Below are 17,942 nucleotides of genomic sequence, written 5' to 3'. Positions count from 1 at the left end.
ACCTCACGATATCGAAATAAAATGTCATAGTGGTAAGCTTGTTCTTCTGTACATTGGTCTCATATTTGGGGAATGTATCATGTATCATGAGTACAAACCGATCGAGCTAACTGCGCACCTAGCTGGAATGCGACTCTCTCGCACACCTTTTTTTTTTTTTTTTTTTTTGTTTATTTATTTATTTATTTATTTATTTATTTATTTTAGGGATGCCATGTTAGCCAAAACATTTTACCCATTTATTTTAAGAAAATCATAGATCGGCAGATGTTACTTGGAAATGTAGACAGAATTATTCCGTGCCATTTTAAAAGGATGAAAGGTGTATGCGTTGAGGTAGGCGCGAAATTTTCAATGTTCAAATTTTCTTACATTGTTTGCAAGTCAGTGTGTCAGGGTATGTACATAATGTGGATCAAAAATGATTCACGCAGTTACAAATTACGAATCTTGTGTACATTATAATCATAATCTTTTTTTTTTTTGTTTAATGGCAACCAAACCTCTCTGGGAGGTTTATTTCTGCCAATGTCGAGTGAAAATTGACATAGTTATCAATAGAACGTGGGTGTTTCAGTTCTATTGATGTTTCATGGATTCCGTGGAGTTAAGTATGCCCGAAAGCAGGTTTCAAGACGCCACCGGGTCCAAAGCGGGTTGTTCATACGACAACCCACTCGACACTCGATGCGCGCTCAAATTCGAAGTATTTCAATGTTTTTTATAATTTATCACTTCACTGCACTTTAGAACACAAAATAACACCAAATTTGTACACTAAAGTCCATTAAATAATAAATTGAAACCATTAAAACAGATCGACCATGCTTCCCGTTCAACTACCCTCCACGGAATCACCCGCACACCTCCCCGCGTTTGCCCCGTTTGTACCACATCGTCGATGTGACGTCACGGCTGCCAGGTGCGCAGTTAACTCGATCATGTTGTAGTCTTAGTTTAAAAGGATGCGGACTTTAATTTCACCCTGTATAATAATGATGAAGCAAAAGACCCATAATGTTACGCTTTTTATTAAATCGCTCCCGTTAAAATTGCTGATACTTGAAAACACTACTGTTTTATAACTGACCTTACACTATCAATAGACATCAACGATACTGAAACGTGAAGTGGCAAAAATGGGAACTAAATACCCAGTATTAATAAAGTCCGGTCGCCGAGCAGATATAATTTCGTCCAATCACCCCAAGCTACCCATCCTTATCGCTCGCGCGTAATTATATTAAAGACCGGACTTTAGTAGCGCCCTCCTTTCTATGTCGTATCTGGGACACATGAGTGTTGTCCGACTATATCAATAGATAATTTCATTCGTTAGTACTGAACTGACAGGTTATACTAAAAAAGGAATTATTCATACCGAAGGAAGGGATAATAACAGTAATATTAATTTTTATACCAGATATGACATTGACAGGAGGACGCTACTATAGACCCAATACACTGAACTGTCCCATCATTGACAGGGGGGTGCCGCCATCGTTTCCAATGTAGCAAAAATCGGAACCAGCGATCCGGCATTGATGGTGTCGCCGCCCCCCTGTTAAGGCTTCGGCAGACCAAACGCGGGGCAGTAGCAGTGCGGGGCTACTAATACTCGATTGTTAGTTCCGATTTTTGTCACGTTGGACAACACTGAAGTGTCACAATAATGACATTTACAAGAGGGCGCTGCTATCAATACTCGATTGTTAGTTCCAATTTCTGCCACTTGACGTTACAGAATCGTTGATATTAGGCTGGGTTGCACCATCTTATTTCAACTTCGACAAACGTCAAAAATCTGTCAAACTCCATACAAAAAACATAGGTCGTTAAAGTTACGGTCAAAGTTTGGTGGTGCAACTCAGCCCTAGTGTCTGGTCTGCTTATGTACCATCGGCAACAGTGTTTACTATCCATTGCCTGTCATGTCGTCTCGTTCTATCGCAAAGAATCACCATTTGATGAGAGCGAGAGCAAAAACGGAAATGGATAGTTAACAGTGTGGCCGTGTGTACTTTGTTATGTGCACATTATTAATTGTTCATATTCATTACAGTTAATGCAGCCGAAGCAACCACTGCAAGATTTGGTCAGACTCCAAAAGAGACTTCCAAAAGTTCCAACTCATCTCCCACGAAGTCTCCAGACGTGGTGACCCCACCAAGATCTGCATCATCAGCCACATCATCTAAAGGTAACTAAGCCTAAGATGTTTTTAACTAAAGCCCGGTCTGTGAGCACGTAGAATTTTGTCCAATGACCCCAAGCTACCCATCCTTATCGCTCGCGTCGCGCGTAATTATATTGCTGTCGCGACTGTGCGACGGGCGCCCGCAGTGAGTGTGTGAGCGCGACAGCAGGAGAGCTACCCTAATTTATTTATTTTTCAAAATTTATTCTACCACTTTGTCGGCGTGATTAATATAATACATATCTCTAGTGCCAATTAAAAGCAAAACCTCGGACGGACAGACGGACAGACAGACATGACGAAACTATAAGGGTTCCTTGTCAGGACTACGGAATCCTAAAAATACGCGTGTTGTGCGCTAAAGCCTGGTCCGTGAGCACGTAGAATTTTGTCCAATGACCCCAAGCTACCCATCCTTATCGCTCGCGCGTAATTATGTTGCTGTCGCGCTCGCACACTCACTGCGGGCGCCCGTCGCACAGTCGCGACAGCAATATAATTACGCGCGAGCGATAAGGATAGGTAGCTTGGGGTCATTGGACAAAATTCTACGTGCTCACGGACCAGGCTTTAGATGGTGACACATTAGGACCTTAGCTTCTTGTGGTATTATGTTATTTGTGCATACAGACAAGGTCTTTTTCGTAACATATTGTTATTGTTACAGCTACTACAACGGTATCAATCCCTATCACTACCAAGCAGACTCAAAAAGCAACTTCTAACACCAAGAATCAGAAGTCATCAACCAAGACCGCTCCTGCATCCGGCGCACCCTCAAAAGGTTACGGCTCGTTTCCAGGGCAATCCAGCTTATCCTGCATCCTGTATTACCGGGTCCCGCTAAACTGGACTGTCGTATGAAAACAATTGCGCACAAGCGCAGACTACAGAGGGCCTAGTGTGAGTTTACATCAAACGTCCTCACTAGTAAGCGCGTTAAAAAAATATTTGTCAATTTTAGTTCTTGAAGTTTCCGCTAGGGGCGCTGTACAATCCGTCATACATTTAATGTATTTTTTTTACGCGCTCACCATGTAAAGTCACACTACGCCCTCCGTTCGAATTCGAAATTCTAATTTAAAACACATTACACACATTAAGACCACCGACTTTTAGTCGGCCGATAAGTAGTTATAGACTAAGAGCTAGTGAACGCCAGACCTACGTCATTGTATAAAAGCTGAAAGTTTGTCAGCGTATGCTCCCAACACAGATATGGATTAGAGTAGATACAGCAAGTTGCTCGTCAAAGCGTGCCATTCCGATATGTCCAAATGGACATACATGGTCGAGTGATGTTCACGTTGTTAATTGTAATCCGATTACAACAATCGGTTACGATGATTTTACGAGGACAGTAGTACGAACACGGTAGAAAGAAGAAATTATTAACGGATTGAGAATTGTAATTAACAGCACAAGTAACAAATAATATAATTAGAATAAAGTAGCAGTAGAAGAAGTATAAAGTAGCATTGTTTTAATTGAAATAAAAAATATCGGAAATAGTTATCAGAGAAATAATGATAAAATCACAAAATTTTAACACCAATCCTTCACTAACCAAATGTCACATTATCAATAAGGTTTTGAATTATTTTATTAATAGCAATATTTTTAATTCCTTTAAAAACATAAGTTTGATCAACCGCCCACAGAAAATCATTTAAATTAAGTCGTTTAGAAATATCTTCAAAACTAGGTACCTGACTTAGCTTTATGAAACTAAACGTATTGGCAAAACTACGCATTTTTACATTTATTAAAAATAAAAAGTTTGAGTTAGTCCTTATTTTATGAAACTAGGTCAGGTACTAGGATATTTTTAAAAGTATGAAATTAAGTATGAATTACTAGTACTATTTAACATAATGGAATAACGATCACTACTTTGATATACGCACAATAAAAATATGATTTGCAAATTAATAAGAAAATTTATAATATAGAATTTATTTTAATCCACAGTTAGACTAGCTATAAATAACAAAATATCAGTTTTATCGGAATTAACGAATCGAGTCACACAATATATTTCGATGACTTTGCGAATGCAGTACGATGATACGATTATTTTTACATTGCGGCAATCACTAAAATTCGCTAAAATGACACTAATGACGTTTAAAAAGTGGCACGCTCGGCTTCATACAATTTTTGACACATGCTGCATCTATCCATATCTGTGGCTCCCAATATAGGATAGAATGTTGGTGAATCATGAAGTTTGGGTCATCGGGCTTTGACCGTAACTATGGCGATAACCGGTGCTTTTTGTATGGAGCTTGCCAGATTTTTGACGTTTGTTAAAGTTAAAGTGAGATGGTGCAACTCAGCTTTAGTCCATTAGTTTTAACAACGTCTACAAAATTCACACTAAGCCCTCGGATCGGTTTTTGTGGGACACTGCAAACGGGATTGTAACGGGATGTTCGTGTAAATGTTACGGTTAATGTGATAAATTGAAAATTATGAATAATAACCGGTTATTATGAATAATTACCGACAGTTGCGGTAAAAGTGATAAATTTATAACATTTATCAGTGATTATTTAATAATTCAACCTTAGTACTAACAAATATCATTAAAGAGAACAACATCTTGTGTACGTGCTCTTGTACAGCCAAAATTTTTGAACGTTTTGATATCATAAATATTAATATAATTTGGCATAATGAGTTTGGAATGTTTCTTGCATAATACTTATTACTTTTCCATGATGCCCATAACATAATGTTTTGATTTAAATTAAAAAATAGATTAAGGTGCGGCGGGGGTGGCCCTTGGGCCACCCCTAAGCCGCCTATTTAGTTTTATACACACATACTTAAATGACCTCATATTAATCATTTACCAAATCATGAGGTAATTATTCATAATAACCGGCGATTATTCATAATTTTCACATTTATCACATTGACCGTAACATAAACATTAGTATTAAAACACTTAAACTACTAAACGGAAACCTGCATAAAATAGTTCGTGCAAAAGAGAGAGAGAGAACAGATAACGAATTCGTTCGTAACCATAGAGATATAGAGAGATGCCAACTAATGCGCTGAGTTCGAAACTCAGTGTCGCATTACAAATTCACACACACAAAGAAATCAAAATATGTGCTCATTATCCACTGCGCGGCTGCGGTATCAGTACTCAACGTTCGAATAATCTTTAGTACTACGCAAGCAATGTAAACTGTTTACATTATGACGTCGCTGCTGTCATCATTGCTTTCACGAGCAATGTGTTCTTTATTGCTGCTACACCGGCCCCGCCCCCTTGGCACATCTCCTTTAGTTTCTGTGATCTGTGTTCGTAACGTATTGTTTTTGTTACAGCTACTACAACCGTAACAATCCCTAGCAGTACCAAGCAAACTCCAAAAGCACCTGTTACGAAGTCATCAATCGTGACCACTCCTACATCAGTCGCATCCTTAGAAGGTAACTCCTATCTTCTTAAATATAATAAAAGGAGAAACTGACTGACTGACATATCAACGCACAGCCTAAACGGCTAAACGTAGGCACTTGAAATTTGGAAGGGACATAGCTTAGGTACCGTAGAGGTGCACTAAGAAAAGAATTCCCGAAATTCCCACGGGAACGGGAATTAGCGGGAAAATCCTTTTGTATGAAAAATCTAAACCGCTTAAGTTAGACGCTTGAACTTTGGCATGCAGGTACCTTAGTAAACTTAAAGCTTAGTTACAACAGGATATTGCAAAATTCCCACGGCAACGGGAGTTATCTGGAAAAAACATTTGTTTGAAAAAATCTAAACCGCGTAAGAAAGATGAAGGGGGGTAAAACGGGATCTACGCGTACGAAGTCGCGGGCGGCCGCTAGTTTATGTATATGGCTCAGTTGCACTATGCGGGTAATTGACCGAGACGAAGCGCGAAGTATGGGCGACGCATGGCGAAACGAACAGAAGTGCATGTTTACACACATACATGTCTTGTAATGCCACATAGAGGGAAAGTACTCTTAATGCTGTAGATAGAAAATTTTACTCAAAGAAAACATTACTTTATTTTTGACTAGCGGCCGCCCGCAACTTCGTACGCGTGGATCCCGTTTTACCCCCTTCATCTATCTTACGCGGTTTAGATTTTTTCATACAAATGTTTTTTTCCGCTAACTCCCGTTCCCGTGGGAATTTTTCAATATCCTGTTGTAACTAAGCTTTAAGTTTACTAAGGTACCTGCATGCCAAATTTCAAGCATCTAACTTAAGCTGTTTAGATTTTTCATACAAAATGATTTTCGCGCTAATTCCCGTTCCCGTGGGAATTTCGGGAATTACTTGTTGTAACTAAGCTTTAAGTTTACTAAGGTACCTTCATGCCAAATTTCAAGCGTCTAACTTAAGCGGTTTAGATTTTTCATACAAAAGGAGTTTCCCGCTAATCCTGTTCCCGTGGGAATTCCGAAGTATACTATAACCTGCCCAGGAGTATGAAGAATAATTGTACCAAGTTTCGTTAAAATCCGTCGAGTAGTTTTTGTTTCTATAAGGAACATACAGACGGACAGACAGACAGACAGACAAAAATTTTACTGATTGCATTTTTGGCATCAGTATCGATCACAAATCACCCCCTGATAGTTATTTAGAATATATATTTCATGTACAGAATTGACCTCTCTACAGATTTATTATAAGTAGGTACAATATCGAAAACAAAGAGAACTGCATTCAAAGATTTTTTTTCGTAAATTCTCTACCACCATACAGTTTTCAGTACCTCTTGCATAAACAACTTTCGTCTTCGAATCGTTTGCGTATTCGACAAAATTCGATACTCAACCTTCGAATTAAACGTTAACGTGACAATTTTGATTCTCAAAATAAGTTTCGTGCAACCATTTCTCATACTAAGTTCGCTTTACGACACGTTCACAAGGGCGCTGTTGTAGTTTTTGTACTAAATCTTTTTATGGCGATTCGAATACGCAAACGATTCGAACTCGAAAGTTTTTCGTGCTAGTCGTACTGTAAATACCTAATTAAAATAATCTAAGATTATTTTTATTTGTATATCCACTGTGGTCGTTTCACATCAACAATTTTAACAGGAAGGTCGGTATTACTAGATAATTATATCCATCGATTTTCCTTTTTAAATTCAGGAGGTAAATTATTGAGTTTTAACCACAACAATGTGTTATATATTGTTGTAACCACGCTTTCTGTGTTTTTTCGGATAAACTCTTTCTTTTGTCGACGTCGTAGATTATAGCAGCGTGTCGAAGAAATAAGATGTTTGTAAAATAGACATTACGACCAAAAAAAGTCGTTCGTTCGTTCGTTTCAGCCAAATGACGTCCACTGCTGGACAAAGGCCTCCAGCAAGGTTTTCCACAGTGCACGGTCCTGCGCTGCCCGCATCCAGACTCTTCCTGCGACCTTTACCAGATCGTCGGTCCACCTAGTAGGAGGCCTGCCCACGCAAAAAAAGTCATTTACCTACAATGCTAAGTAGATGCCTTTTTATCCACAACGACGAAGCTTTTTGCCTGTATCTCACCTGACGGTAAGTGATGATCAGGCCGAAGGTGGACGCGAGCTTCACCCGGAATCCTCAACCACGGAGGAACTGGCTATCCTGCCTCTAACTGCCAAACACAACAATGCTGTTAACATTGTTGTTATGGCGACAGACTTAGGTAAGATGGTGGTAGCTAGCCAGGCGGACTTAGAACAAGCCCTACCAGCAACCAAACCGAACAGAAAAGTCTGCCCCCACTGGGAATCGAACCCGGGACCTCTGCGTCTGAAGTAGGTGGTCTTACCACTAGACCACAGAGGTTTATTTATGTCCTAATGCATTGCATATTATGGTCGCCCCATCGACACTATGCGTCAGAACAACATTTATTTCCTTACACGACCCAAAAGCTGTATGTTATAGTATCACATAGAATTATTATTGTGAGCTCATTATTAACATGAAGTGTCTCATATTTTTTAGTGTTTGTGCAAATTTTTTCGTATTCACAAAGCAAAGTAAGTTTTACAAGCGTAATTAGGAAGCCATTTATGTAGGTTTGATTTGAATAATAGGAAGTTTTTATTGTGTTCATACAGATTATTAATAAAGCCTAGATATTTATCTATGCTAGCTAGCTTATTTAAGCAAGCGCAAGAAAAGTGAGGGACTTGAAACGTCATATTACGTAGGGCGCTATTTTAGTTGTGAGCCTTGACAACACACGTGTTGTTAGACGATATCTGATACTTTTAATTTTTAATGTTTTAAGTTTTTCATTTTTACTATAACCTTATTACTCAAAACTTTTTATCATTTGAGCACATTTTTATTATTAATATTGACTTGATTGGCCACACAAACGTGGAATTGACTTGCGGAAATTTTCGCGCGAAGATTTTATTATGACTTTCGACGTGGATAATCAATACAAAACTGAAGCGGACAGCTTAATTTCACTTTTAGTAATAAAGATCTATCCTTTAACATTGTAAAACGCTAGTTTAATAAATATAAACAATAGACAGTTTGACACCATACCTCAATAATTGGAAACCACAACTTTTAAAAAAAGACCCTTCATTCTGGTCTTTAAAACTTAATTAATGTTAAATTACCTGTAAATTACGATTTTTTTTCGCATTGTAATTGAAAAAAGTAGTTTGATTGAGTTGACAAAATAGTGACGTCACTTGCTTGTAGTGCCATACAAAATCTATGGGAGAGTTTCGTTTTGACAGTTTTAAAAAGTACGTCAATTGATTGGTGGTGTCAACATGTCTATTGGATCTGTCAACAGCACTGGACCAGGGGTAATTACTGTTTGTACTCCGAATGACTGTCGTGAGTGTCGTGACTACACCGATCAAAATGGCGCGCAACTTTAGGGCCCTGTAATTTTTGTATTTGTAGAGATATTTATATTGTATGTTCTTCTGATTAACTTCGTTGCGGGTCCAATGACAGTTTAACAAAGGTCGTCGCACATTTATAAACCCGGGAAGAGATCGTACTTAACCGTATCAGTCCAGTTTTGGATCCAGCTTTACTGGATCCCTCAAAACTGGATTGTCGTGGGAAAGGGCTCTAATTGTTAGAGAGGAGGAGAGAGTAGCTAGAAAAATGAAGTAAAATGATTATTTTTGATTTCAGGTGTATCTACAACAATATTGAACATTAAAAAAGATGGCTATGAAGCGTCTGGTTTCACAAATGGCGAAACACTGTACTTTAGTTGCTACGACACAAACATTGATGGAGAAAAATGTATTATTAAACTTATCACTGCTGGTATGTGATTGGAACTTCTACTATGTTCTTCTGATTAATTTCGTTGTGGGTCCAATGACAGTGTAACTTTCCCCCGGGACGAACTTGTCCTTCACTGGTTGGGTTATTGGCGGTCAAGCTGTAGATCCTGGCTACACAGGAGTTGCAGCGGTGGGAACGAGAGGTGGGAATAGTCCCGTGGTATGTTGTTGGGTATCGTTTTAAGTTTAGGTACTAATACACTACCTTTACTAATATCTAATAAGTTTTACTAATTCAATTCAATTTATTTATTTTAAGACAACAATGATCCACATGGTTAGTAAATGTATGCCTTTTAGGCCAGTAGAATAAAACACGAAAAAATATGAAATCGAAAATAATTCCTAGGTTTTTTTGTTTTAATGGCTTCATTCATTTGTTGCCCATTAAGACTATCCTAGGTTTTCGACTTCGGCGAGGTGGGGGCCCCCGAAAGGGGAATTTTTCTTATACAGGGTGGAATTTTGTAATGCCACCTGGAGGGAAAGTACTCTTAATATTGTAGATCGAAAAATTTTCTCAAAGAAAACATTCCTTTATTTTTGAAAAGAAATAGAACTGCATTCAATGATTTCTAAAAATTAGCTTGCCATACCCGGGAATCGAACCAACTAAAATCTGTTAAAAATTACACCCTGTATTTTTATTGCATCGATCGTTAGGGTCAAGTATAAGGATGAAATCTCTCTAACAAACTTGATAAATCAAATGAAAGGAAATCCATAAAATCTTACATTATTTTAAGTATGTACAGAAAATTGTATGGTATGGTAGTAAATTTTCGAAATTTTTTCGAATATCTATGAATGCAGTTCTCTTTCTTTTCAAAAATAAAGGAATGTTTTCTTTCAGCAAAATTTTCTATCTGTCTGTAGTATTAAGGGTACTTTCCCTCCAAGGTGGCATTACAAAATTCCACCCTGTATATATCCGTAACCGTATCCATAACCGAAACTACATATCCATAACATCCCTAGTCTAGTGGTAGAATCCGATCGAGTTAACTGCGCACCTCACTAGAATGCAACTCTCCCTCGCACTCACGCTCGATGTGACGTCACAGCTGCCAGGTGCGCAATTAACTCGATCAATTTGACTTTACCTGTAAATGTGTACATAGTGAATAAATAAAATAAAACCTTAGGACAAGAAGTTGAAGTACCGGTGAAACAAAATGGAAAATCCAACAACCGAAATCTTTATTCTGGATGTTTAGAAATGAACTTTACGAGCACAGATGTAGAAGTTAAATGCCTAATATTTAGAAAAGACAATGACGAAAAACCCAGTACGATTAAGCTTCTGAGATTGACAAGGAAGAACCCTGGTAAGTTAAACGAAAAACTTTTAAGCTCATAGAAGACTTACGCCCGTATTGACAAACATTACTATGAAGTCTCACAGTGCACGAAGACTCACAACGCAGGGTCACACACGAACCAATTACGTTGCATACATATACCTACGTACCGTAGCACTTTGCAAACGTGTGACTGCGGTTTTCCAAACATGAAAATTACTATGCAACTACATTAGCAACAGTGGCGGTAGTCCAGTCATTACGTACATTCAAAAAAGAAAATGAATTTGCGCTTCTAATTTTTTAATATGTTGTAGGGGATACCTAGAAAAGCTTAACTTGAGATTGTCGACCAAACTTTCCTAGGAGCTTTCGCCGCCATGTTGAAAAAAGGGGTAAAATTTGTTTTTCGGCAATAACTCGGCTATCCGATGAGACTCGAAAATTTTTGTAGGACACTTTTTGTAGCTTTCTTTGTGCTCTACAATAACGCCCGAACCATTTTTAGCGTATCATGCATCGTTATCGAGATATCGATTGATAAAGTCAAAAATTTTGGACACAAATTATTTCGGAATAATTAAATAATTAACGTCAGATACGTACAACATAACTTCTAAGGAAAGGTTGCAATCATATTCGACGGTTATCCGACTGATATGACACTCGCTGGAACGAAAACTTCGGAAAGAGTACGACGTTCGAGAAAAAACCAATCGCCGGAGTTCACATTCGATGAGACAACTACTCCAAAAGTTAGCCAGGAGAAGTTTCTCACAAGGGATCAAAACAAGAACCAACTAATACAAATGCTTTGCCGTTACTTAAAAAAAAGTAATTAAAAAGTAATTAAAAGTAATTAAATTTTACTTTTTACTTTTTAATTAATTATTTAATTATTTCGGAATTTTTCATATTTATTAAGACCCAAAGAAAAAAAAAGAAAAAAACAAAAATTGTGTCCAAAATTTTTGACTTTATCGATCGATATCTCGATAACGATGCATGATACGCTAAAAATGGTTCGGGCGTTATTGTAGAGCACAAAGAAAGCTACAAAAAGTGTCTGTCTGTCTGTCTGTCTGTCTGTCTGTCTGTCTGTCTGTCTGTCTGTCTGTCTGTATGTTCCTTATAGAAACAAAAACTACTTGACGGATTTGAACGAAACTTGGTACAATTATTCTTCATACTCCTGGGCAGGTTATAGGATACTTAGGAATTCCCACGGGAACGGGAATAAGCGGGAAAATCCTTTTATATGAAAAATCTAAACCGCTTAAGTTAGACACTTGAAATTTGGCGTCCAGGTACCTTAGTAAATTTAAAGCTTAGTTACAACAGGATATTGCAAAATTCCCACGGGAACGGGAGTTAGCGGGGGAAAAAAACATGAAGGGGGCAAAACGGGATCCACGCGTACGTAGTCGCGGGCGGCCGCTAGTTTATTAATAAAATATTGAAGGCGGGCCCAGTCACTGGAGAAAAACTATTTAGAAATTCAAACCACTGGAAGAAGTCACTGGTCTATGCAAAATCCCCACAGCACCAACGCGTTGCAACGCACGAAACACACATCTTAACTTGCATTTCGATATTACAAAAACACAAAACACCTAATAACACAAAACAACAACACAAAACACTTAGAAAACACTCAAACACCTACACCGCCACAGAAAATTAACATGTGCCTCAAAAACACACTATCCTCCCAACCCAACCGACCAGTTTCAGGGCCAATCTGAAAATCAGCGCTGAGCTTGTAGCTCAGCATTATGCTGAGACTGGTACCTTTTGCTTACCTATAAAAGTGTAACATCATAATCAAATTTTTGTTTATAACTTTTTCTTTTTTTTCTTTCTTTATTTCTGTGTACCCATTCACATGTAAGTAATTTATTTTTTAGTGTAGCAATAAAAAAAATTCATTTTCATTTTCAAACCAGCTACTTGGCCCGTGGACCAAGTTAAAAGTGGGTCAAGTCATTGGAAGACTTGATGTGTCACCTCATGACAAAATTCGTCAGACAAAAGAAATCCACGTTTACTTTACAGAAAAATATAATTCAAATTCAAATCATATACTTACTAGCTTTCCGCCCGCGGCTTCGCCTGCGTAGAATTTTGTCTGTCACAGAAAAACTTTATCGCACGCGTCCCTGTTTCAAAAACCGGGATAAAAATTATCTTATTTCCTTTCCCGGGACTCAAACTATCTCTATGTCAAATTTCATAAAAATCGGTTCAGTGGTTTAGGCGTGAAAGAGAGACAGACAGACAGACAGAGTTACTTTCGCATTTATAATATTAGTATAGAAGTATAGATTTTGCGAAAATGGGTTTACATCAGTAGGTGTTAGGCACTGTTAGGTTACAATATTACGATTATTTTAGTTGCGACAGCGGTTCAACATTACCTACATTTATTATTTATTTATTTATCAATATTTCTTTGTTTTCAGACTTTGAACCCGAGGGAAATCCTGATCTAAGCAATACAATTTTAGGTACCTACCCTACATACTCGTATTTTTGAAGAAATAAGGCTGCTTTTTAATATCTACAATGATTGTTTTATTCATATAATAATTTCTGCTCGATTAACCAGTAAAATTGCGTTTGTAATAGAAAGTCTCACTTATCGTTTAATATTTTATATTGTTTTAAATTTTCATGATCACTAACATAATTATTATTACTGACGGGATTGCTACCATGTACCTTAAGTTTGAATTTCCGATATTTCTGCACTGTTCCAAGCTTGCGGGTGAGATGAGATGTTATGGGCAAACATATCGGTCTACCTTGCTTGGAACAGTGCAGAAATATCGGAAACTCAAAATTAAAGCACATGGTAGCAATCCCGTCAATAATAATAATTAAATTAGATAAATATACTAGATGACGCAGGGTATAGTCTGGTCTGTGAGCACGTAGAATTTTGTCCAATGACCCCAAGCTACCCATCCTTATCGCTCGCGCGTAATTAGGTTGCTGTCGCGCTCGCACACTCACTGCGGACGGCCGTCGCACAGTCGCAACAGCAATATAATTACCTACGCGCGAGCGATAAAGATGGGTAGCTTGGGGTCATTGGACAAAATTCTACGTGCTCACGGACCGGGCTTTGAAAGAGCTAAGTTACAACCCAATCGAGCTGCGCACCTGGCTGGAATGCGACTCGCCCTCACATTCACCCGCACATCTCCCCGCGTTCGTACCAGACCGTCGATGTGACGTCACGGCCGCCTGGTGCGCAGTTAACTCGACCGGGTTGTAGTTTAGTTTCGCTCATATACCTGACGCAGTTTCCCACAGTGTTTGTATAGTTTGTATTTTGCACATAACTAGGTATTTAGTTATTAAGATGACAGGACACGCCTAACGTTATTAAAAATAAAACTTTTGCCTCATCCAAAGTAAACTACTTACATCTAGTCTTATAAGCCCAAAAGCCCAAAGTTGTCAATAGCCTTCATTAATCTTCCTGTGTGCGTGTTTGGGCACTCAGGGCACGATATCATGTACTTCGTCGACAGGGACACAAAACCACACTTGCACTCCNCTCTTAGAGAGGCTTTTCCCAGCATTCCCAGGCATAGGGACAAAAGCACAGGGAAGATCAACTCTCTCACTCCATAACGTGCATCTCTCTTTGGAGTTTTGGGCTGACACTGTGTAGGTTTGATGTCGATACTACAAGAAGAAGATCTAATCTTGTTTTCGTTGCAAAATAGCATTGATTTGAACTACTTATTTTGGAAGATTTTGCAGAAAAAATTAAACATGGCATCGCATTTAACTACATCATGAAGGTCACAGCACACTTAGCAAACTTAGTGGATCGTAACTGTATCAACTCGAGGCAGTCATTATTTTTTGTATGAAACTCCTTACTGCAACGTAAACGACAGCCCACGAAACGCGATACGGTGTTGATCCCTTTCCGTTTTGATATGTGTGCTTCGTCCTTACATCAGCAACAACATTTAACAACATTATTGGTAATCCATAAATATTTTTTTTAGCTTTTCTAAAAGCGGAATGGATGTGGGTGGCTCTAGGTGGTGGAGTTTTAATGTTACTCATTGTGATCACAGCTACAGTGAGAGCTTTCAGGAAAGGCAAACGTGAAGAGGCAATGGTAAATATACAATATTGTTTTAATACTAACAAAACCCACATATTTATTAATGGAAATGAGATTAAAATTTGGTGTTTTAGAAAAAGCTTTATAATTATCCGTAACATTTACAACCTTAAGCCTTCTTCTATAAATGAGCTATCCAACATAAAAATATTTTTCAAGTCGGACCAGTAGGTCCTTAAATTAGCGCGTTCAACCAATCAAACTCTTCAGCTTTATAAGTGAAAAAAGTATAGATTTTACTTACTGTTCTTGTAATTACATTTTCAGGTGCAACGAGCCAGTGTGAACTACGAGAGCTTCACAAATGAGCCACAGGAGCCAACGCCTCCGTTCCCACAAGGACCTAAACTGGAGCAGACTTACCTCGCCCCCATAGACTTACAGGAATCCCCGTACGCTACGTCCCGTCCAGAGAACGACACTTACGCTCTTCCCTACACTCCCAGCAACGTTGAAGAACTCTATTCAAAACCAGTACCAAAACGTTCAAGAATAAATGAACTATACACCAAAGTGCTCCCGAAGAGCCTTAGAAAACAGCAGGAATCATCCAAATATGTAAACTCTGCCGAGCTGACCTATGCTGAAATTAGTCACACAGGCCCTTCTAAAAAACCCGTGGCTCATAAACAAATCCAAAAGGAAGATAACTATGCCGCAGTTGTACATAACAACTATGTTAATGTGAATAAAGATACAAAATACGGGAAAGCAAGAAATGATGGGTATTCTGAAGTAGTTCCAAATACAACTTATGCAAATGTCACAAACGATGTGTACGTGGAACCTAGTTATTGTGAGTTAGGACGACACAAATAAATTATTTCAATACCTTAGTATAAAGGAAACACATTTATCAAGCCGGAAGCGGTTCGTAACCGTTTAAACTCGAAGCGGTCAGTATTCTTTGTATGAAACTCCGTACTGCAACGCTCACTTATCCGCACCGTAATGTACCTAAACGCCTCGCCTCGCGTTGATAAGTGTTCTATGACCTTACAGGATGAAAATGAAGTCATTGGCATCCTTTTAGAATAAAACTACTCATATCATAAGTCCTTTTCAGTCAAATGAGTTTTTTTGCCTTTATTTTTACTATTTATTTATACGTATTAGTGTGCTCTTAAAGAGTTTAAAAATATTCTACAGTCAACAGCCAAACCTACTAGTATCACTATTTAACCCGGAATAGCACGGTCATAGCACACTTACAAACCTGGAAAGGGATCAACACCGTATCGTCTTTCGCCGCAAGGTGAGGCGTTTACATTACGGTGCGGATAAGTGTGCGCTACAGTTGGTACACGACGTACGGACTATGGAGTCTTATACAAAGAATACTGACCGTCTAAAGTCGATACGGTTACGATCCGCTTCCGGCTTGATTGGTGTGCTTCATCCTTTAGATCAGGGATGTTATGGATATCCGTAACCGTAACCGAAACTTTCGAATATCCGTAACCGTAACCGAAACTTTCGGATATCCGTAACTATAACCTAAACTTTCGGATATCCGAAATAAAAAAATACCCGAAACCGTAACCGATTCAAAAGTTTCGGATAGTTTCGGATGTAGGCAGTTTAAATTGTTTTGTGTATGTATAGCATTATATAATGTAAAGGCATAACAGCCTGATTTACCTTCATAATGCCATCTAGTATCATTTTTGATTAATTTTTTACTTTTTATTCGATGTAGTGTGTGGATGGCCACATTCATGGGAATGAACCGTGTTAGACAACTATTGCAAATTACATTCTAAAGCACAGATATCCGTAACCGTAAGCGAAACTTTCGGATATCCGAAATAAAAAATATCCGTAACCGTAACCGAAACCGGTATAATATTATTCCTATATCCGTAACCGTGTCCATAACCGAAACTAATATCCGTAACATCCCTATTTAGATGTTGCAATAATTTTCTGAATAAAAAGACTGCGTGCTGACAACGTGGGGAGTGTAGACCAAATCCTCCATTTTCGTTGGTAGGTTAAAGAGGGTTGTGCTTCTGTGGTGGAGATCAAATGATGATGATGATGAAGTAATTTACCTGCCTGCTGCCGGCCAAAAACTAAGGCTTGTTTTCCTCTTATGCTGTACGGCTAGCACGAAAACCTTTCGAGTTCGAATCGTTTGCGTATTCCAATCGCCATCAAAAGATTTAGTACGAAAACTACAACAGCGCCCTTGTGAACGTACCTACCGTAAAGTGAACTTAGTATGAGAAATGGTTGCATGAAACTTATTTTGAGAATCAAAATTGTCACGTTAACGTTTAATTCGAAGGTTGGGTATCTAATTTTGTCGAATACGCAAACGATTCGAAGACGAAAGTTGTTCATGCTAGAGGTACTGAAGTCGGTGACCGACGTCACGTCGTCGACGTCATAGGTCAAGGTTATAGTACCATATTGAAGACCACAAGGGAAAAACAAAGAATGTCAAAAAACTACAATTAAGAGAAAAACAGTTTTTAAAGGTAGTTTGAAAATCTATATTTCTTTCATTTTAGACTCTTTTATGTGAGATATTGAAACAACTTATTACTGTGTTAACATAATGCTTTGCCTGTACTTCTAAAACTCGATTTGTTTAAATAAGTTTTAAGTTATTATGGTCCATAATACAGTGTGAGTCACGTTAAAGTGTACATATGAAAATAGATGAAACTAGACCTATTTTTATCGACAAAAAAGAGGTCAAAAAATTTTTGAGATTTTTTTTTAATTTTTTATAGAATTTTTTTTCTTCCAATTACTTATTGTAAAGAAAACGTAATAACTTTTAAACTAAGCGGTATATCCTGATAAAATAAAAACAGTAACAATGCTAAATAACAGGCAATACTAAAAAAATACATAAAATACACAAAAAAGGCCAACAAATAATAAAAAATGATACTTTTTGAAAAAAAATCTGCTTAAAAATTCGTGTTTTTTTGGTTATTTGATAAATTTCTCCAAAAAATGCCCCTATAA

General features: G+C 38.0%; 1 protein-coding gene and 1 long non-coding RNA gene across 2 annotated transcripts; both read left to right on the top strand.

Moving 5' to 3' along the window:
- Positions 1-1,990: 1,990 nt before the first annotated feature.
- Positions 1,991-5,636, top strand: LOC114352768 (uncharacterized). Its single transcript, XR_003655885.1, has 3 exons — positions 1,991-2,200; positions 2,865-2,981; positions 5,543-5,636. It is a non-coding gene; the product is annotated as an uncharacterized LOC114352768 (long non-coding RNA).
- Positions 5,637-10,696: 5,060 nt separating this feature from the next.
- Positions 10,697-16,423, top strand: LOC114352749 (uncharacterized). Its single transcript, XM_028304457.1, has 4 exons — positions 10,697-10,837; positions 13,273-13,317; positions 14,839-14,954; positions 15,228-16,423. Exons 1-4 carry the CDS (start codon positions 10,729-10,731, stop codon positions 15,777-15,779), a joined length of 822 nt encoding a protein of 273 aa, XP_028160258.1. The 5' UTR covers positions 10,697-10,728; the 3' UTR covers positions 15,780-16,423.
- The last annotated feature ends 1,519 nt before the right edge of the window (positions 16,424-17,942 follow it).

The sequence above is a fragment of the Ostrinia furnacalis genome, unplaced genomic scaffold (genome assembly GCF_004193835.3).
Source record: "Ostrinia furnacalis isolate ACB-3 unplaced genomic scaffold, ASM419383v2 OfSCF1435, whole genome shotgun sequence".
Lineage (NCBI taxonomy): Eukaryota > Metazoa > Arthropoda > Insecta > Lepidoptera > Crambidae > Ostrinia > Ostrinia furnacalis.
This window is presented reverse-complemented; position numbering and strand designations above follow the sequence as displayed.